At 42.5% G+C, this 21,912-nt stretch overlaps 1 protein-coding gene across 1 annotated transcript in view; it reads left to right on the forward strand.

Annotated features, from left to right (window-relative positions):
* LOC125898217 (protocadherin-16-like) overlaps nt 1-21,912 on the forward strand; it is a 94,351-nt gene that overhangs the window by 10,326 nt on the left and 62,113 nt on the right. Inside the window, exons 2-4 of the mRNA XM_049591956.1 lie at nt 6,391-7,236; nt 7,355-7,552; nt 7,806-8,579. Coding sequence (XP_049447913.1) covers nt 6,409-7,236; nt 7,355-7,552; nt 7,806-8,579 — 1,800 coding nt within the window. The 5' untranslated portion in view covers nt 6,391-6,408. The remainder of the gene's footprint in view (nt 1-6,390; nt 7,237-7,354; nt 7,553-7,805; nt 8,580-21,912) is intronic.

Genomic DNA, 21,912 nt, shown 5'->3' on the forward strand with positions numbered 1-21,912 from the left:
ACAACAAGTCAGCAGTTAAACCTCATTTTCATCGCATCGTTTCACATCCAAATGAGAGCGTGGAGCCAAACCATGAAAAAATATCTCACTCTCCAAACACCATCAGATTGGAACAAAAAATAATTCCACATACAAGCGACATTCACCTCCTTGATCGGAGAATAGGACCTGTGTCCTCTAGTTTATTCTTTTCTATTCTACTCGACAGAATAGTGTGGACTTGAAACTCTCAGTAGGCTCCTGGCGCAGACGCTTGCTCTCACTGTGAACTGACTTCTCTCTGCGATGACGTGTTCCTCCCCACCTACCCTCTGCAGCCTCACTGATGTCACTGACATGGACATTTATGTAGGAAATAAGTCATAAAATAAAACCCCAGAGCAACATTTCATGGACAGAATTAAAAACAAAAGCTTCCACATAGTTGAGGTAAACTGGAGGAAATGTTGCAGCTTGGTTTCCCAGTACAAGAGTTTTTAATAACTGATTTTGCCCTAAATTAGGTTAGAAAAATGAGGAGAGAAACTAAAAAATACAAGTAATTGGAAAACAATGTATCATAAGACACATGATGGTGGACGACTGGATAAAAGTTGAACCTCAGATCAGTTTTACAGACCTCATTTCCACATTCCCTTTGACAGTGTTTGTGGCTGGATTAGTTGTCACTCTGTATCAGATCAACTAATTACGCTCCAGCCCAGCGTGGCCATCATAATTAATTCAAACTTACTTACTTAGTTTCTACCACTCTCTACAAACCAGATACGTAGGTTGGGTTTCACGGGTTGTGAGAGCTTTTATGGCTGCAGGCCCCCCTGGGTGAGGTAACCCAATTGTATGACACAGTCATGAACTCTCTCGGCACACAGTAGTATTAATATTGATTGTACTTAGGTGCAGCACGTGCATTTATATTTCAGTGTGTGTGTGTGTGTGTGTGTGTGTGTGTGTGTGTAACTGTCCAGACAGTGGACGTCTGGCTGTCTGAGGGGCTGGTGCTACGACACTGTAGGTTCCGTTTTGATTGAGTCACCTATGGAAATAAATTGAAATTGATATCCATCTTTAGTGTAGTCTGGATGTAGTCTGGAATAGGGGAAAAAGTAAAAGTGGAGCTGAGGAAACATAGGTGTATGTGTGTAGAAGGGGACTTAAATACACACACACACACACATATGCTCACAGTGCTGGTGACAGCTGGGGTTTGAAACAGGACGTCTATATCCAGAGATCCGGGGAAAGGCGACTCAAGGGGAGACAGGGGTCAGAGTTGTCGTCCCCCTAAACACACACTCAACCCAAACGACATGAAAACTGAGATGCAAAGCATTCCTCCATCCTCTACCCCCACCAGACTCTCAGCCCTCACCTCCCTCTTCTCACAGAGCTTTTCACCGCTGCAGCTTGTTTCACCACAACCTGGCCTAACCTTTCATTCTCAGTCATTTAAAGACTCTGTGTTGCTTTAGCCACCCTGTAATTGTACACTTGCTGAGAACTGTCGTAAATTTCTTTTTTTATGTTTTCAAACAGCACCAAAAGTACAACAATCCAGTAACTTAACACCATATAGAGCACAGGGCTGCAACTAACAATGAGTTTCATTGTCCATTAATCTGATTATGTCTTTGATTGATTGATAAGTTGGCAAAACGTGCTGATCAGTGTTTGCAAAAGCTCAAGATAGAATCTTCACATGTCTTGTTTTGTCCACAACCCAAAGACATTCAGTTTAGTTATCAAATTAATTAGCGACTAATTTAATAGTTGACAACTAATGGACTAATTGATTAATTGTTGCTGCTTTAATAGAGCACATGCATGACATGTCTTGCAAAAAATCTGTTGCAAGATGTGAAGAAGTTCCTCCCTATATCTGATTTTAACGGTCAGGTTTTTTAATATGCAAAGGCAAGGTTGTATCCATGTCTGTGTTTGTGGTAGGCGTACTGTATTTCTGACGTTAACTTGTGTATTTCGTTTTGACAGCCTCTCCCTTTATTCTTCCCCCTGTCTGACTTTACTGTCAATCACAAGACCTAGCCAATGTTTGTTCTGGGTGACACAGAAGCAGTTGCCGGGCTGAATGAGTGGCTGCCAACTATCTACAGGCAATGCCAGACCTCTCAACCGCTGAGGAACTAGCTGAATTCAATCCTGTGCTGTTCCATCAAAGCACAAGAAACATGGTTGAGATAGAGGCGGTACGGAGTGGCCATTTTTTTTTACATGGAACTTCGTGACTTTTGGTCCTGTTTAGCTTGGCCCACGGGCAGCCATGGCGTGCCCAACTAGATCTGCAAAATCCATTAGAGGGGACGGACGGAGAGAAGGAGGAGGGACGGACATGGGAGGGATGGGGAGATAGAGGGGCCTGTTAAGGATTGGCACCGCATGAGGAAAAGCTATTCCTCACAACTGAGATACGACAGTGTGAACACACTCACACACATCCTCACACACATGCTGTATTGCTCTAAATGGTCACATCCTATAGAAAACACTATGGTTTTCTATTATATGGTAACAGCACTGAAGAGTGGAGGCCCATGTATTTGAGGCTTTGAGGCTTGTGCGCAGCAGAGGCAGATTATGGGGGTGCAATGCCAGATATAATGTGGCTGAGACTGCATGGAGCCCTCAGGGTCTGCCCTGCCTGTCAATGTGGTCGCACAGAGATGATGTCACTGCTTGCATGCACATGTGTTGTGCAGGCGTACAAAGACACAGATGTGTAAAGACCCATGCGGCCCGACAGACAGGTTGAAACTCATTCTTTGTTGCATTCAACTTATTTTTAGTACATTCTTTTTGCATTTGGGGAGAAATTAGAGACACTCTAATTCATTTAGTCATTCATCATAATTAGCAGAATGTTATAAAGAGGGCCACTAGAGGGAGTGAATCAGGTGGCTTTCTTTTCCACTGGCCATCTGTTAGAGCCAGTATCCTTTCAGCATGAGCTATATTTTAGCCCTTGCTCTCTCCATTCCTCATCAGCTCGTGTTTTCCAGTGTAAACACAAGTGTATTACAGCACACGTCAAATAGGGAGATGATGTCATGCGCTGACTGCTCATTGACAGTGACAGATTGCAGCCGTGCGACCTGTTCATCAATATAACCCCTTACTGACACTCAGCTGAAGCAATGAGGGAGAGAGGACAAAAAGACACATATTCTCACACACTTTGGAGAACACCCTTTCTGACTTGGTTTTTCAATAATAGGTTTCTGCTACACAGCTCAGGGGTCCCTAAAGACAATAAGGCAGTCAAGCCAAAGCAAACTGTAATCACTCCTCAGAACTTGTTCTATTGTGTCCTAAATCCACTCTTTCCATCTCTCTTGTTCTTTTTCTGTCCTCCCTGGTGTTCTCAATGGCTGCATTATGGTACTGTAGGGCACCGTGGGTTGATTTCATCACAGCAGGGTTTTCAAAGACTCTGACTCTGAGTTTCCCTCCCCGTAGTTAAAGGTTTCTTTTCATCATCACACCCCTGAATGTCTCTCTGAGACCTCCTCTTTCAACTTCTCTGCGCTTTCCCTCCTGCGCTTTTTTCAAGACAGGCAGTCCCATAACACTCACAAACACTCACAAATTCTTTTGACACAGAGCAAACACAACAAAGGAAAGGCGTGTATGCAGACTACGCTCAGTCTCAGCCCTGCTTCCCTCTTTGCGTAGGAGTGCAGCAACTGTCCAGAGCAGCCGTTTGGACCAGATGTAGAGGTCGGCGACCATACCGTAGGGGCCAGTATCAGTGTCCCCCTCGCTGTCCCAGTGGAGCTATAGACTTTATTAATCTCTCCTCCTCAGTGGCCTCATAAACTACCGCAGGAGGTCAGGGTCAGTAGAAAGACTGGTGGGGGTGGATGATTGCAGATGGATTCATTAGATATAAAATTATTTGCTTTATGTTTTTATGTAAACTGTAAATAGTCTTTCAGGAGCCATGTAAATTGAAAATAAATAGCAGTGTCGTTTTTTAAATAGCATCAATCCACATGTTATGAGCAATGATTTGTTACTCATGTAGAAAGAAATTAGGTCCACCCTTAAAGTAATTTTCATACTACAGTCTTGAGGAAAAACTGAAAAGAAACTAATTACATTAAGCTCAAAGACAAGCATTTCCATTTGTATCACCCAAGTGGCAGCTTCCAGGAATGAAAAATAAACCAATGCGGAAGTGCCAAAAACTGCAGTGCCTCAAATGGCCACTTGAGGCTGACTCTTAAAACAAGTCAATCCTTTTAGATGCCCCATGTTAAAATGTTCAACTTAACAGCAGAAATAAACATGTTTACAGGCTGGTACAAAAACAGTTTTGGTCCCTATAGCTCATTTCCCCGTCATGACAACTGTATGGGTGTCAGTTTTTATATAATTCACTTAAACAATCCAATACGGCAATGGCCAAAATGCCAAACACAAGGCTTCAAAATGGGGATCCACAAACCAATTGGCGATGTCACGGTGGCTACCCCCATTACTTACAGTCTATGGTGTCAACATTGTGGTGATTGATGCAGTGAATCTAATCCTCTTGCAGAGTGCAACATCATTGAGATGAGCTATTTATTTGGATGAAGCTGCTTTTCATCTTGTCATTGTATATGGAATGGTAGCCAACCTTTCCGTTGGCCTGGAAGAAGGTCAGCCTACGATTTTTTTCTGTACGTGTGAATGTGAATGCTTCAATTCAACGCATGTGCAGATACTGCAGCCGGCAGCAGGCTGGCTTTCTCCCTAGAGGTCAAGGACATTCCTAAAGTTAACTGTCCAGACTATATATGCACTGGGGGAGTGATTGTCTAGGTGAATATGGCTGGCCAGCAAAGGCCAACATCCTCCACTGACAACTAACCTCCTGTCTGCTACTGGCCCTTTGCCTACATTACGCATTTATAGTTTGATCATTCGTACCAAAGATTAGCAAATAGAGGCAGGGCTCATTCACATTCCAAAGAGTTTAGGTGTTCAGTGTCGAAGATTATTAAAGCAGCATCCCTCTGGTTTCCAAGTGTGATGAATGACTTACGTTAGGGCTGGATGGTTCTCCTCATTGCAGGATGTTTTGCAGAGTTATACGCTCAATAAATCTTCCCTTGTAAATACGAGGGGAACATGCATAAACAATTGGTCTCATTTTGAACATAATCTAAATATTTGTGGACCTCATCAAGAGGTAAAATGAGCATCTATCTCGTGAGAGTTTCCAGCGGCCATACAGGTTACATTTGTATTTCCAGAGCTTTATGTCATTGTGCAAAAGTATGTGTGTCAAACCTGGGTCAAATACCATTTGCAAATAATTATTGGTGTTTGTTTTAACTGGCTAGAAGTACCAGATGGTGGGTTTGCTGCAGGATAACAGTGTCAGGTGAGTTTTAGATAGCCTTTAAACTCCTGTGATTGCCTTTCTGGCAGTCAAGTGTGCCATGTGATAACTCATGAGTCATATCCATGCTTCTGGCACACCAGGAACTTATAGAATTTTTGGCAAAAAGTGTTTGACCCTGTACTGAAGCATGCCTTTGTGGACAGTTACAGTATGTGTATCTGTTCATGATTAGATCCAGCCTATGACTGATAAGATTGATATAGCATTAGCATGAGGAGGATATTATCTTTATGGATTTGTGCATGATTTAGAGTTTGGGCAACATAGAGGCTAAGCTTACAGTCTTGAATGACTGCTTTTCCCCATAAAGGCCCTGCTGAAGCAGCTATAGATGTACTTTCCCATGCATTCCATGTATTTGCAAGTGTGTATGTGTGTGTGTGTGTTCAAGCATTTGCTATCATGAAACAGAAATCCTACAAAGGATCTTGATGCCCATTTCAGTGTCTTTAATGTGTTTTCCTTTGGGAGCTCAGAGCGTGACCACTCTGGACACTTTTAAAATGTTCTCACCCAGCGAATAAAAAATGTTATCCTTCAGATAAATATAGTTTATGATTCTGTCCTCAATGTGGTTCAAGCCAGTGTGGATCCTGGACAGATTTAGACTTCCATTTTCATGCTCTTTCAAATCTTCATGATCCAGCTGGAGAGTTCTTTCCAAAATGTTATATATATGTCAGTTTAATGGGGGAAAAGCTGAAATTCATCAGGCAGTGTCTAAAATATAGATTCAGGATTGTAAAAGTGTTAGCATGTTGTCATGCAAGGATTTAAGATAGATACTTTCAGAAAAAGAACAGTTTGTTTTCATTTTGTGCCCAGGGAGCAAGTGAATTTTCAGTGTTTTCAAATTGAAAATGAAAAAAGCTTTTCAATTGCTCAATTCACACTTCATAAAACATGTCTGTACTTGAAGAGATACATATTTCTTCTGGCTGATATTTTTTTTAATCTTTCTCCCTTTTTCTTTCTCCTAGGTGTAGCAGAACCCAGCCATGCCGATAACAAGTAAAGGGTCAAGACGGAGGGCTTGGGTCAGTGGACCCTGTGCGTGTTCAAGCCTCTGGCGACGGAAGTCACTCTTTTATTTATGCATCATCCTTGTTCTTGTTCAGTCTACAACTGTCCTTGGAGCACTGGAGCTCCAGCTGGATGAAGAGCAACCAGCGGGGACCATTGTTGGTGATATCAGCGCTGGGTTACCGCCAGGTGAAACTGGAGGTCTTTACTTCATCTCAGACCATGAGGGCACAGGCGTAAGCAACGATCTCAACATTGATGAAACCACAGGCATTATTAAAACCGCACGCCGCCTGGACCGTGAGCAGAGGGACCACTATAGCTTTATTGCCGTGACGATGACGGGAGTCACTGTTGAGGTGTCGATCACAGTCAATGACATCAACGACCATGCGCCTGTGTTCCCCAAAAAGAAAGCTGCTCTTAAGATCCCTGAGCACACAGCAGTGGGGACAAGGTTTTCCCTGGAGCCTGCGACAGATGCGGACAAGGACCAGCTGACCACCCAAGGCTATGCTATTCGAGAGGGTAACGTAGGCCAACCGTTCAGACTGGAGACCAAGCGAGCTGCTAACAAGGTGTTGTATCTTGACCTTGTTGTCAATGGACCTCTGGACAGGGAGAAACGCTCATTGTACACCCTGGTCCTAGAGGCCTTTGACGGGGGCTCTCCTAGAAGGATGGGATCCATGACCCTGGAAGTGACTGTGACCGACATCAACGATCATGCGCCGGTCTTTAATCAGAGCAGATACCACGCTATTATATCTGAAAGTCTCCCACAAGGCAGCAGCATCCTACAGGTTAGCTCAAGTCTTGTCAGTGTTTAGAAAGTGACTCAATGCTTCCGTATTATTCTTTTTTAACTCAGAAGTTTAAGGTTCATTTTAATTTCAGTGTTTGACTTTGTTATCTTTTCAGGTCTTTGCAACAGATGAGGATGAGGGCGATAATGGTCTGGTCCTTTATGAAATCAACCGACGTCAGAGTGACCCTGACCGCTTCTTTGTCATGGATATTAAGTCTGGGGTCATCACTCTGAATAGGCCCTTGGATTATGAAGTGAAGAGGGTCCATGAACTGGTGGTCCAGGCCAGGGATAACGCCAGCCACCCAGAGGTAACCACATTTTGGTTATTCATTGCAGTGCATTAAGCACAAAGTTCTGAGCTTTTAATGATGATAGGTGATAAATATTGTATTACATAAATGTATTCCTAAAGAGTCATTGTTACCTTGATTTCTGTACAATTGATTGTCTAATCCAACATGGACAAATTCCCTTTTTTTAAAAATAAAACTGAAAATAATATGTCCACTTCTATAATGTAACACAAATGAATTTAACATGAGTCATGCACTGTCTTCCCAGGTGACCAATGCGTTTGTGACCATTCATGTCCGTGACTACAACGACAACCAGCCCACCATGACCATCATCTTCCTCAGTGAGGACGGCTCTCCAAGGATCTCTGAAGGGGCCCAGCCAGGCCAGTATGTAGCTCGGATATCTGTCACAGACCCAGACTATGGAGAGTACGCCAACGTGAATGTGTCCCTGGAGGGGGGTGATGGGAAGTTTGCTCTTACAACCAAGGACAGCATCATCTACCTGATATATGTTGACCAGGTCTTGGACAGAGAGGAACGGGATTCATATGACCTCAGGGTTATGGCCACAGACTCTGGCACGCCTCCCCTCAGGGCGGAGTCATCTTTCACCATACAGGTGACTGATGTCAATGACAACCCCCCTCTGTTCGACCAGCAGGCCTACAGGCAGACTATTCCCGAGGTTGTCTATCCTGGCTCCTTTGTTCTGCAAGTTACTGCCAGGGACAAGGACCAGGGCCCCAATGGGGACGTCCGATACAGCCTCCTCAAAGGCAAGAACTCTCACTCTGACTGGTTTTCCATTGACCCGGTCACAGGAATCATTACCACAGCGACGGCTCTGGACTTTGAATCAGAGCCAGCACCTAGTGTGACCGTCATTGCAGTGGATAGCGGCCGCCCACCGTTGTCATCCACAGCGAAAGTGGACATTGTGCTGCAGGATGTTAACGATAATACACCTGTGTTCTCCAGCAGCCTCTACAATGCTTCCATCAAGGAGAACACCCCAGCTGGGACCTGCTTCTTAGAGGTAAGAGAAACCCTGACAAAGTTTTCTTTGCAGCCTTCAGCCTTCTTTCCTGCTCAATCTTTTATCTCTTTCACTCTTTATTTTGTAGGAAACCTGCCGTTGTTAATTCTCATGGTGCTCAATCTTGCACCGTGTTGGCTGTAACACTATTGTCCCACTTATGCAGCCAAAACCAAGTATTCACTGTCTCCCTTGTAGTCTCATCTCTTTATTCACTCTCTCTTTTCACTCACACCCTCCCCTTAAGCTCCCTCTGATTACTCCCCTGGCAAAAGCCTGATTTATACATCAATATAAATGAGTCTAGAAATCAAAGTCGTGTCTGAAGTGCAAAGCAGACTCAAAGTCCTATTTGAGAAAAGGATGGTGCACTTGGAAGCATTGTGATGTGATTCATAAAAAGTGGGCTTTGAGAAAAGAAGCCATTCAACGTGTTCATTTAGAGGTAAAAAGATTTATAAACGTAGGAAAAATAAGAAACAGAGAGAGAAAGGCAGGGAGGCAGACTTCACCTGCATTCCTGAATCTACTGTGAGGAGATTTACTCTTGTGCTGGTATGTCCTCTCTCTCACCTCGTGTGGTTGCCACAGCAACCAAGCCATCAGCGTAGGGTGAGCCCTTGGTATCTTGCGGCAGCTAGGCTGTCTTGCTTTTATCTTGATTCCAGCAGCTCTAAGGAGGACCTCTCCCGAGAAATGAAAAAAGGATGACTGGCTGTTTGTCTTCCAGCATGGTCTTAACTTGGCATCACACACCGTTTAGACCGACTGTTTTTACAGGTTGGTTTTGCCCCTCTGCCGTAAAGCGGATGAGAAGAAAAAGAAGCGTTTCTGTTTCTCAGCATTTTTAAGAAAGGCTGCAGCTAGAACTTAAAAGTGCGGTGGCTCCAATAAAAAGCTTTGGACCCCTAATCATACCAACCAAAGTGGGATTAGATAAATACTGGTAGTTGAATTTCACATTCCTGCAGGTTTGTTTAACATGTATTTGGAGAGGATGGATGGTTGGTATTCTGTGGAAACTGGCATATGGTCCCGCTCCTGAGGGAAGACGGGAGACAAGGAAAGTAATGACGAAGAGTGATACGAGATGCAAATGAATTAAAAAAGGAAGAAGAAAGGTAGATTGACCTGTGGAGTGACTGAGAAACGAAAAAAGCCATGTGGATAAATACAGGCTTAACGTGATTTATTCCTGAGGTGTCTTTACAATCACAGATACAGCCTGCACGTTGCTGAATTATTGAACCCTGTAATTTGCTCCTAATTAGGCTGCTCAGTTGAATTATTATATCCCTCAACCAACTAAATGAACCCCCTGGACCTCGATTCCAGTTGTTGCAACAGTTGTAATCAACTGTTAGTCGTTTTTCTAATCCTAGCCGGCAGTTATTCTGGCAGTAGGTGCAGGCGTAATCCCATGCCAGACATCCTGGGTGGTTTTGATGCCAGAGTGAGTGAATGAGGCTTGATTTGCTCATTCCGGCACGTTCCTCAAGGCTCGCTCGAAACCGAGCCAAGATTCCCTGGGCGAGAGTCTCCCCACAGGGGCAGCGATTTGCAGGATAATGGAGTAAACTTTTTTCCTGAGCCAATGGAATATGTGGCAACTGAGATAGGACACATACACACATGCTAATGATGTTCGACCTGACTTTGTACCTTAATGGATGTCGTTCCAGATTTGTTCTGTATTTTCTCCTTTTGCTTGCCAACCAACTGTCGAGATTGTGGAGCTTTTGGGTGTTTTCCTCTGTCAAGATAGTGACAAAGTGAAGAATTGGGTCAGCTGGTCCAGTAGGCCCAGTTTACATTTTTGTCTAATGCTATTTGGCACCGGCAATCAGGTTGTGAGGTTTCATCACGTTCCTAACAGAGTCGAGACGAAGGCAGAATGTTCCCAGTATTGTACCAATATTTACAATAGATAGCAATCACATTATTACACTGGGCTGGCTGGCTTGGTTTGAATTTTGGACACTTTGTGTAAAAATGGGGGGAAAATCAGCAAATGTTTAATATCCAAACAAGGAAATATGTTATCAGAAGACATGTGTAAAGGAATGGAACACATACGCACTTAAGGTAAGGGGTAGTTTCTCTTTTCTGCCAAAACTAGTCTTCCCTAAGATCTCTTTTCTTACTTATTTGTTCTGTTTCTCTTTCTTTATGTCTTTCTTATGATGTCTCTTGATTGCTCTCAGTCTCCACTCCCACATACACACTCATATACTTGTGGCAATAGTGTGAAGGAAGTTTCTTATCAGTTGGACTACTATAGTAATCTATAATGTGCTGCACTGTTTATGTAGCCGCAACACAAAGGAGTTATTTATTTCTTGGTTTCCCTGCTTTCCACTTCCCCCGCTTCCTTAAAGTATTTCCCAGGCAGTAGAGGTTATGGTGCCTCAGTGTGTGTGTGTGTGTGTGAGTGTGTGAGTGTGTGCGCGCGCGTGCATAGCACATCCATCTGATTCAGGTTCATATCCTGAGAAAGTTTGGGTCATGAGAACAGCGTGAATTGTGGCTGGTGATGAAAAGTGACAAGCGTAATTTAAAGTGGCAAATTTCCATTGTGTAAAAAACTATTTGCATGCAAAATTTGCTGAAATCATCTGATCTGTGTGGGGCCTGTTTCAGTGAGTGCTAATGCCACTGAGTTGATGGGTTCCTTGCTAGTTTTCTTGGGTATAATCTGTGTTTTTCAGCGTCTAAGCATATTTTCCTTCCTGTGTGGGTTGTGCCTTGCAGAGTTCCTGTCAAATCCAATGACATGCTCACTTCCAGCATGTCCTGACCGCTGGGAAGCCACTGCTGATCACACAAGTAGTGACATGCATGCTCTTGCCTCAGCTCAAATGCAGTAGACATCAACAGATGAGATGCAAGCTAGAAGAAACATTGATTAATGAATAAAGAAAAAACAGCTCAAATGGAGGAAAAGTGCAAATAAAATAAAGGGACCCAAGCAAAAGGGTGGAAGGAAATAGTTGAGATAGCTGAGAACAAGACAGCAAAACAGGGAGTGCAGGTTTGCATGTGTGTGTATATGTACATGTGCATGCCTGTAACTCATACATCTGTGTATGTGCACTGGTTTTGTACACTTCTGAAGCCAAGAACTTACTTTGAGCAGGTGATGCATCTCCCCTGTGATGTCCAGCATGTGGTTTCCTGGTCAAGCCTGTTAAACAACACTCAATCATCTCACCAGACGCACAGATGTACTCAGCTGGGAGATCTACAAAACCATAGAGAATGGCTCGCTGGCATTGCTATACAACAGTATAATGGTGCTGCACCGTCTGTTGGTAGAGTACAGGTTGACACTGCTTTCAAAATGAATAATATTCAGAATCAAAAAGAAATAAGGGAGGGAAGTCAGCTGGAACATGAGCAAAACCTCGAGGCCACGCCTGGGGCCTATGGAGGTTGCAGATTTTTTAAGCTCCACAGTAGAAAATGCTGGACAGAATGAGAAACATACTTAGAAAAATACTTCTGCTATTCAAACATCCTTACTAGCACTGTAGATACAATATTGTCATGAGGGTGGCACTAGCATAAAGAAGCCATTAAACTCAAAGGGGTTATCCTCAAAGGAACATGAATGCGCCCCAGATTATGATACAGCTCGCAAATAAAGTTGACACACTGATCTTGTGTGTAGAGATGGCTCATCCTCTCGGGTGCATATGAATCTTCCCAGTAAATTAAAGCTGCCCATTTGGAGACAATGACTCTCTGCAGCAAATTTAATGGAAATCTGACTCAGTGGACATTTTGACTTGATGATGGGGATTTCATTCTCACCAGTCAAATGTGGTGAAATCTTGCTCTGGACCACATGTTTTTGACAGACAGACTAACCTACTGAGCAGGCCTTGTGGGTAGTCAGGTAAAACAAGGAAGTCTCACAAGAACATGTGAGTGTGAGTGTGGTGTGAAGGTGACTGAAATAGTGCAAAAACAGAGAGGAAAGGAGACAGGTTTCTTTTGACGGGTGGAGGTAGTCCTCCTGAACTTCCCGCAAAACCACTTAAATAAACAAAGCACGTCTGCCTGTCAAAGTAATCAGCCCTTTTTGGTGTGAAGTCTAAAGTCTGGGACCCTGTGGCTAAAGTCTATGTGGCTCTATAAGGAAAGACTAATCAAATTTAAAACATACACACACCCATGCACACTGAGACTAATCACATTTGATAAACCAATAGAGCCAGAGACATTTGGTGACACACTGAAAACAGGAAGGGGTTCCTCTAAAGCTTCCTGTAACCAGTCTCCTGCTGGTGTCGCGCTGAACCCGACCCTGCGGAAACCAGAGGCAGAACAAACCACAGCTTCCACTTGGAGCTCACACACACTCCTCCAGCCCAAACTCACAACACACACACTTTAGTTTTTATTAAGCTTGAAAATGCAGGGGGGAGGAGAATTGAATTTACTGTCCGCTCGATGTCTCACCTCAATGGTTGTTCTCAAACAGTGGCAGCTGTTCTTCAATACGGCCGCGCTCTGTTGAAACTTTGTCTTGTGTGTTTTAATTAATCTGTCAGTGTGTTTAATTTGCCAGGATCAATAGCAGCAAAGGCTGCAGATTGGAGCCATCACTTGTCACCACATGCCTTGGTTGCATCTAACAGGTGATCAGCGCTGACAAATGGTCGGGTTCGTACACAAACAGACATCAGTGAGATCGAAAATTTGGTGAATCGTTTCATGCTGTTAACAGCTGGCCCCCGTTCTGACACGCTTACTCTCTGGCTCGGTATTGCTGTCTCTTTCTCCCGCTCTCTCCCACCGACTTTCACATCTCTCAGCTGCCAGTGATGTTGACAGGATGTGTGTGACGAGGGATCAGGATGGTGTGTCTGCTATGCGAACTATTCTCATAACATCCATCAACACTTGCTGTGAATTCATCACCTGTTTGCTACTGGAAGCTCAGATGCCATGAACCAAATCCATCTTGTTTTTAACACTCGTTCCCTAAACTTTCTACTTAATGAGGTGGGCTTTGTAATTAACTTTGTGGTGATAATGGTTTTCTTAAAAAAACAGACGTTCTAAACTCATGACAGTGTTTTTTTATGTAGAAATGTCAAAGTTGAAATCGTTGAATCCATCAAATGATCCCCCATTTTTAGTCATGCTGGCATCCTGGCTTTAGAGCTGGTATTGCCGGTTTGTTGGTCAGTCCACCACTTTGATCCAGACTAAAATATCTGAACAACTGTAGACCGGATCACAATGATATACAGTATCAGTTCAAGTGTTCGATGTATTTAGCATGATGTCACAGCTTTACCTTGCTGTCTGACAGCCCTTTCCGATGGGGAACTGAAGCCATTATCCAAACTACCTCACTCCATTGACATTACAGTAATTTTACGTAGCAGAATACAGGAGTTGCTAGTCTACTGTTGCTTTGATTGGTTAGTGTGTAAGATAAAGCAGGGAAAATATTCCAAATATAGCATACACTTGACGTACGTTTTGCTGTGGCCCTATTCACAGCAGTACATTGCTTAGCTTCCATGCGGGTAGATTTATTCTTTAAAGACACTAGCGAAACAACACAGTACATAAGATAAACACAGCAGAAATGTTACAGAGACAGGACCACTGTATTTTGACAAATACTTATATACTTAAATATATATCTATTCATTGTGCTCAGAGGATATATCCACGAGACCCCCTGACTTTGCCTTTAGCACCACCATGAGACTGACATTTGTTGATTTGACTGACAGTTCTTGATAACAAGTATTGGATGGATTGGCATTAAATTTGGTACTTCGCATGCATATTGCTCACAGGGTGTTCACGTCTTTTCATTTAGCAGCATCATCAGGTCTCTCTTTTACTTTAGCTAGAATATTTTCAGTACCAATCAGGCTCAAAACATTATCTTATCAGGCAGAGTTCTTTTTTGCAAAAGCATTTTTCAGCCCTTTGCAGGGTGTTGGCTTGTGGCCCGGGTTGGGTAAATCGTTCTTTTTCCCTTCAGAAGCAGTAGTTTGGTTCCATATCACTAGCTGTTGGCATATGCTGTGTTTTAAACCTATCACGGTGTTCATTCATGTGTGATCTGACTGGCCAATGCCTCTGTGGAGAGGATGGCCTCACGCCTCATTAAGCCCAATACTCTGTACCATATGGCAGTCAGGGGTTTTCTTCTCTCACTCTTTTTCTTTCTGTCTGTCTCTCTCCAGTCTGACTGGTTTCTATTCCATTTCTTCATCTCATCTGTTAGTGAGTATCTCAATTTCCATTCTTTTTTCCCCTTAACTTTTTACCTCATGTCTCATGGGCTTTTACTCTTATGGCTCCTGCACTGGTCTCAACTTTATCTTTTCCTCTGCTATTTTAGAGGAATCAATCTCCCATCAGTGACTGAGACTATCAAGTATGGAAAGAATTTCTTTCTCTTTTTCTGCATCAGTGGAAACCTTTTTGAGATAAGCATGCCAATAATACACAACCAAATGTATCAATGCATCAATTTTACTTCTCATTCACTTTTACCTCTTTTACTTTCTATTGTGAGTTAACCATTTAGTGCCAGTTTAGGAAGTCAGTATATGATTGCAAAGGAAAAAAAGCACACATCTCACTTTCGCATTACATGACCAAGTTACTCACCCAATTCACTAACTTTTGCTAAAGCCCAGTTCAGACCAAAGATTTGCAACGAGACGAACATTCACCAACATTCAAAAAATCTGCTGGTTCACACCAATGCAACTATATGAGATGGTGTATCATCTCTATGCAACAACTCTGTACTTCTGTTCTGATTTCCAACTTTTCAGGCTTATTTTGTGGCTGAATATAATTTGTAGCTTCTTAAAATATGAATGAGGATAGAGAGAGTGAGATACTGGCTCCAGCTGCAATTGTAGTAGTGATGAAACAGCGACAAACAGAAACAAAACGAGCATCAGATGGACTGTGTTCATAATGAATATGCCACTATAATATAAATAACCAGCACCAATCAGTCAATGAGAATGTGTGCATACAGCAAGCAGCAGCAGCGACCCACCATCTGACACCGCACACCATGAGGATGGAAACAGAGGGTTCGGCGGGGTGGAGCACCTGCCGCAGCAAGCACACTGTCTGCAGTCATTTTCACTTGACCAGCAGACTTCACTACAAGCTGACTGACTACAGAAACAGGTGATGTGCTTTGTGTTTTAAAACCAGCTGCCGGTGATTTGACCAGTGGAGACCATCAGCCAGCGTAAGTCGAGCTCAGACCGCCCAGTTCACACTGCAGCAACTTTTCTCTGCAATGTTCTAAAATGTTTTTTCTTTGGTCTGAACTAGGCATATCAGTACTGGTTTTGATGACCGAAAGTAATTCCTGTTACACTCGGGTGATGCCACTAATTGCCATGCAACCAGTAGCTTTCTACAAGTTGTCATTCATAGTCCAACAAACACTTGTTAGGGGAGCGCAGTATGACGCAGTAGCCAAATAGTGTATTAAATACATAGATTGTATAAAATATTGGACATAGCTGCCTTTACATCGCCCATTGGTTTGTAGACTGCTATTTTGAAGCCTCGAGTTTGGCATTTTAGCTGTCGTCATCTTGTTTTTTTGGAGGCAGATGTGACCATATTTGGATGAAAGGGTAGAGCTGTGGAGGAGCAAAGGGTGGATCTGGCAGATGGCCTGTCACTCAAAAAGGCCACACCCCTAATTATGCACAACTTTGAGGGCACTTCTGTTGTTGGCTTAAAAATGTTTTGTGCTGCTTGATTAAATGTAGGCTATTGAAAGTGAAAGTATTGAAATGATACATGGATGATTATTGCCTGCATTTCATGTCATGATAGGGGTCCACACAAAATGTTTCTGAAAGGCCACCATTGGTTTGCAGGATGAATTTTGAGCAACTATGGTTTAGTCTATAATATGTCAGAAAAATAATCCCATCGCATCTCCTGTAGCCCAGGGTGATTTTGATTCAAATTGCTTCTTTTGTCCAACCAAATATCCAAAACCCAAAGGTATTTCTTTTTTATTAATAGACCTCACCAAGTTACCATTATTAGGTGATCTGGGTTTTAACGTATAGGATGGAACCAAAGTATCTGCTTATCAGCAAGTTAAACTTCACAATAAGGGATACCTGTATAGAAAAGACATTTGTGAATTTCAAAGCCTTTAATGTGGCAAGTTTCTTTCCACAGTCTGAAACTGACAAGGTGGACACTTTCGGCTTTAGCAAGAACACAGTTAAGATAGCTCCCCTAGACTGTGGAACACACAGATATCAAACAGTTGCAGGCACAGGATCCTCCATACACAACACAGTCAAAGCTGCAGTCATTCTCACACACACACATTCTCGCACATCTATCTGTCTCTTCTCCCCAGCCTATCTCTCTATTCCAGCTCTCCTGGGCTGCTTTGCATTGTGTTTCTTTTCAAACTTATCTGCCGTCCAGACGTCCTCTCTATCTCTGTCTGGGCCTCCATTTTGTCACTGTCTCATCTCTTATTGCCTCTCACTCCTGCACTGGAGTGTGAGGGTGAAAGGAACAAACACACAGGCGTATACACACACAGCCACACATTGTGCTTGAATGCACACACACATAAAGTGCACACACACGACACTCGCGAGCGGCAGGTGATCCTGGGGCTCTCCACAGTTCATTTGGCCACGCTAATCTAATTTCATGACACGTTGAGTTAAGTTGGTGTAAATTAGTATGCTTCCTGTGTTTCTCGAGATTGTATTTGCTTTGGGAGAGGTTCTGCAGTTTGGGACAGCAGGTGGTCGATAAGTTAGGGGTGAAGGGCGGTGAAAGCGCTTGTTTCCCAGTGTATCAGATTCTGTCATTCGGCTTTACAGAGAGATAGAGGTTACCATTTGAAGTCACAGTTGGGTGTGACCAAGAAATTTCTCTTTCAGCGCTGAGTTCGTGTGGTAGCGTGCCAATGGTTATGAATGATTCACGTTGTTTAATTCATTTTTCTTTGTTGTTATTTTTTGCACTACTCTTGGGCATGACTTTCAGTTGTTGTCTGTGCGTGTGGGAGTGCGTGAGTATTGCAGCAGCACCAGCCTCGGAGCTGTTATCTGGCTGACTCTGCTCCTCTGGTGTTGTGTCTGTCCCAGCTCTCTCCACACTATTTATTTTCCTCTCAGGGGTCAAAGACTGTGCAGCTACAGATATTTGTTTTCTCAAATGAATCATCCATTTAATCATCTCACTTGTCCTCTTCGACTTCCTTCTCACCTCAGGAACTCAAACGTGGAGCGATGCTGGGAGAAGAAGAGACGGATACTTTAGTATTCCAGATCTAGTGTTGCGCTTGCAGTGCCAAAAGACACAGTATTAAACAATACCGCTGGTCTATGTGAGATCACAGACATGGCACCCACTAACGAAAAGCATTTTATACTCAATATGGTCCAGATCACGTCTCTTGCTTTCTTTACATCTCCCAGATGCATTTCTGTCATGCGTGTACCTTATATTGTCTTTTCTTTAGACTTCAGCTTTTATAAGGATAGTTCTCACCATGAGTTGTCTATTAAAGGTTAGAGCAACACCAGAAGAGCGAACGAAAGTTTCCACTCCCCCAGAGTGGAATCTTTTACAAGAAAATCTCTTACTACTTCCCACCTGCCCTCTCTACCCTCCGTTGATCCCCATTTCTCCCTCTTTTTTTGATGGCTGTCTGGTTTCACTGAGCTGTACTGTACATGTACTTTAGTGGGGCATTTCATATATATTATGCACATGTGATGAAACAACATTGTATGTATTAGGGTTGGGTGATTTGGCAATACTGATTCAACCACAGGGGCTATTCAGGGCTGGCTCTGTAGCAAATCAGGGCTGGCTTCTTGTGTGATCTCGGGATAACTCATGTGTTCTCAAACTTAACTTCCTCGCTAACATGATTTGGGCAGACATGCAGGACATGAGATAAGTTGTAATTACGTAACATCAACACAACCTTAAAGCTTCCATTTTTGAAAGTAATGTTTGATTTTAATTCAAGTCTTGTCTCATATAAAGCAGCTGTTTTATTGTTTGTAAGGAAGCACCGCAAGGAAGGAAATAATGACATGTGATGAAGTACAGTATGGTTAATTGAAACCATTTCTTAATTGAATTTACAGAACAATGGCTGCATTGTGATATATACTGTTGCTATGATATAAAATTACTTTAACCGTGAAAGAAGATTTTGGCCATAACGCCCACCCCTTCTGTAGATGCATAAATCTAAATAAAAGCATGCACAGAGAAGAACAGAAGCACAGGATGAAACTCTGGCCCCTGAGCTTAAGGGATAAAAACCACAGAAAAGTCTGAGACTTATTTCCACTGTGGGCCTCTGTGCATGTGAGCGTACATGTGTGTTTGTGGTTGCTGGCTGCGGTGTGTCAGACAGGCTTGGAAGGACTACAGGAGTGGAAATAACTTTACTGTTTGCATGGGCAACTGCTGTGATTTGTTTCGTTGAACTGTACAAATCTTGAGCCGCGAGGTTGGCGGGACGGGAATGGATAAAGGAGTGATGACAACGAATGGAGACGTGATCAGAAAGGGGATAGAAATGTTGGAACAGAAAATCAATAGACACGAGAGAAATTGATTGTAGAGCTTGATTATTAACTTTTCTCGATCCTAAACGCCGTCACATCTTCGGACACGCTCTGCACTGTAGCCTCCTGGACTCAATGAACCCATCCATGCAGGATAAGCAGAATATTAATTTAATAAGCAGCCTTGAGATGAGGAATAAACCTCAATGGCTTTTTTTTCCCCTTACAAATTGACAACCAGGTCAGTGTGGGTTGGACTTTTTAGAGGCTACCACTGTGCTTATTGCAGTCTCATCTTTCCTTTCTCTAGATTTATACCTATTGGGTCAGGATCAATCATTTCAGCAGAAATAGCTACAGTATAATGTTCTTTTCAAAGGAACACCCGCTGTAATATTTGTAAAGCTCCACTGACATTAACACTAATAATACACCTATAAATACATGCCTCTGAGTTTGCCGTTCATCAATAATGGCTTCGATTATTTCTCTAAGCTCTTGAGTTTAAACATTCTTGACAAGGCACGCGGGTTTCCTACCCTGGTCATTCAAAATTTTGCCTCAAGCAAATGTCAGCTACTTCAGGGTGGTCTATCTTTTCCTTACCAGCCACACTGTAACTCGTTATTAAGGAAGAGGGATTCTCCATCTTCGCTGTCACTGTGCCTTTCGGTATTCCCACCCTGCAATTTGGACAAAGCTCTTGTAAGGACTATGACAGATTTTTTTTTTCTTTTTATAGAAGTGTGTCTTGCAGTCAGATCATGCACGAGGTGTTTGTGTTGGAGTCGTCTAAGGACTCCAAGATGTATCTCACTGACATGAAACAGTAGTAGCTTTGTGTTGTGTTAACCTCACACTGAGTACATTTACAGGCATTTGGCCTGGGCAATAGGTGTTGGCTGAGGTTAGGTAAATCATCTGATTTGGCCTGCGCTCTGTCTTGCTGTTGCAAGTGATTTAACTTTTAGAGTAAGGATGTGTCAGATTTAATGTCAATTTAGGAGAACCAACATTTCTGGTGCATGTGGACCAAATTCAGCTCTGTGGTTTTGGATCAGATTTACTGCGGCCTAACACACCCTGGTGCGCAGTGTGCAGTTTAGGAAGTTCTTTATACTACTTGGAATAAATCTCCTGGTTTTGAAATAACATGTCCATCTCGCAGAATTTAGCAGTAAAAGTGCTATGAGATGATGTTCTCAAGTCAAAGTGCACAGACTTGGGAAAGAAAGGCAGACAAGGTTGACCTTAATGTAAACAGCTGACAGAGATGCATTGATATCAAAAGTCTGCATGGAGGTTTTGGGAGCAATCAGACACAGCTTGATGTTGTTGTGCTCCTACTAATATCATCAAATGAACTGACAAAAGGGAGGGAGTCTCACCAGCCATCTTTAAATGTCAACATCTGCTGTCCTAGCTGCTGTCATTCACCACAGCTTAATGTTCTCACATCATGGCTCAGCAGAGCGGGACTATTGTGGAAAGTGGGAGCAGTTGGTTGGTATGAAGATGAAAGGAAACACATTTTTTTATTGAATCTGATATCCCACTCATTCATTGTCACTAGCACTTTACTGAATAGTTCGAAGCTTCATTCATAACGTTGACATTCAAATTCTAAATCAACAGGCAGCATATTTGTTTTGCATGTGTATTCTATTTAAAGTTGGTATTCTTGCACAGTTGCATATAAAGACTAGGTTACACTGATATTATTATTATTAGATTCCAGCAGTGGCTGGCGAAGGATTGTTTCCGACTCGTGTGATCCAAACATTTCAACATTGTTACCAAGGTTACAACTGCTGTCCTTTGTAGAACGAGTGAGTATTCGTTACACTGAACTTCTGCACCAGGCTGCTTAGATTTTGAGTTAAAAATAATGCAAACACAAGGTTGATTTGAAATGTTCTTATTTATTTAATTGCCATGTCTGGCATTGCATAATATTGCTGTAAGCCTAAGGGCGCATTTTGTTAGTCATTGTTTTATGCCCTTATTGGATTAGCCTGCTGCCTACATGTTTCATGTTGATCAAACTTAGTTATATTCATTTAAGAAAGTTGGTTTAAGAAAATTCATTTCATCCGATGAATCATGTAATTCAAATTAAGGGTTTTGTTCGAGGATTTTCTTTATAAAAAAACATTATTTAGGGGGATGACATCATAAAATATGACAACAGATATTTGAAGCCTCAATTGAAAATGTCAATAAAATCTTCAAATGTAAAAAAAAAAAAGACATTTGTTATGACACTAATTTTCACACAGAGGGGAGGAAAAATGTTTTTGGTTCTTGTAGCCATGTCTGAATGAGCACAGTTTTGTGAGGAGAGAATTTGCTTTAGTGAGTCATTCAAAGTATTCTTCTCAACACTGACTAAACCTCATAGATAAATACACATCTTTATCCACAAATTAAAGGCCAAACACAAGTGATGCATCTCAAATAAGACAAATAAAATAGGCCATGTCAAAAATACTGCTTGTTATACACAGAATACATGTAGTACATACAAAAAACCCCCCTCTAAAACATCATGTGTGGCACCTAAATTGGTAGTTGGTGCCTTGAGTGGCAGGTGTCACAGCTTAAAGTGAAGTCTGCAGGTGAATGAAGTGTTGTATCTTTTGTATGCTGTGCAGAAGAGACAGAGTGTAAACAGAGACTTGTCTGTAGATGTGTCTGTGTCTGCTAATGATCGTACAAACATTCCTAACAGGAGTGTGTCAGCC

Source organism: Epinephelus fuscoguttatus, linkage group LG12 (genome assembly GCF_011397635.1).
Source record: "Epinephelus fuscoguttatus linkage group LG12, E.fuscoguttatus.final_Chr_v1".
NCBI lineage: Eukaryota > Metazoa > Chordata > Actinopteri > Perciformes > Serranidae > Epinephelus > Epinephelus fuscoguttatus.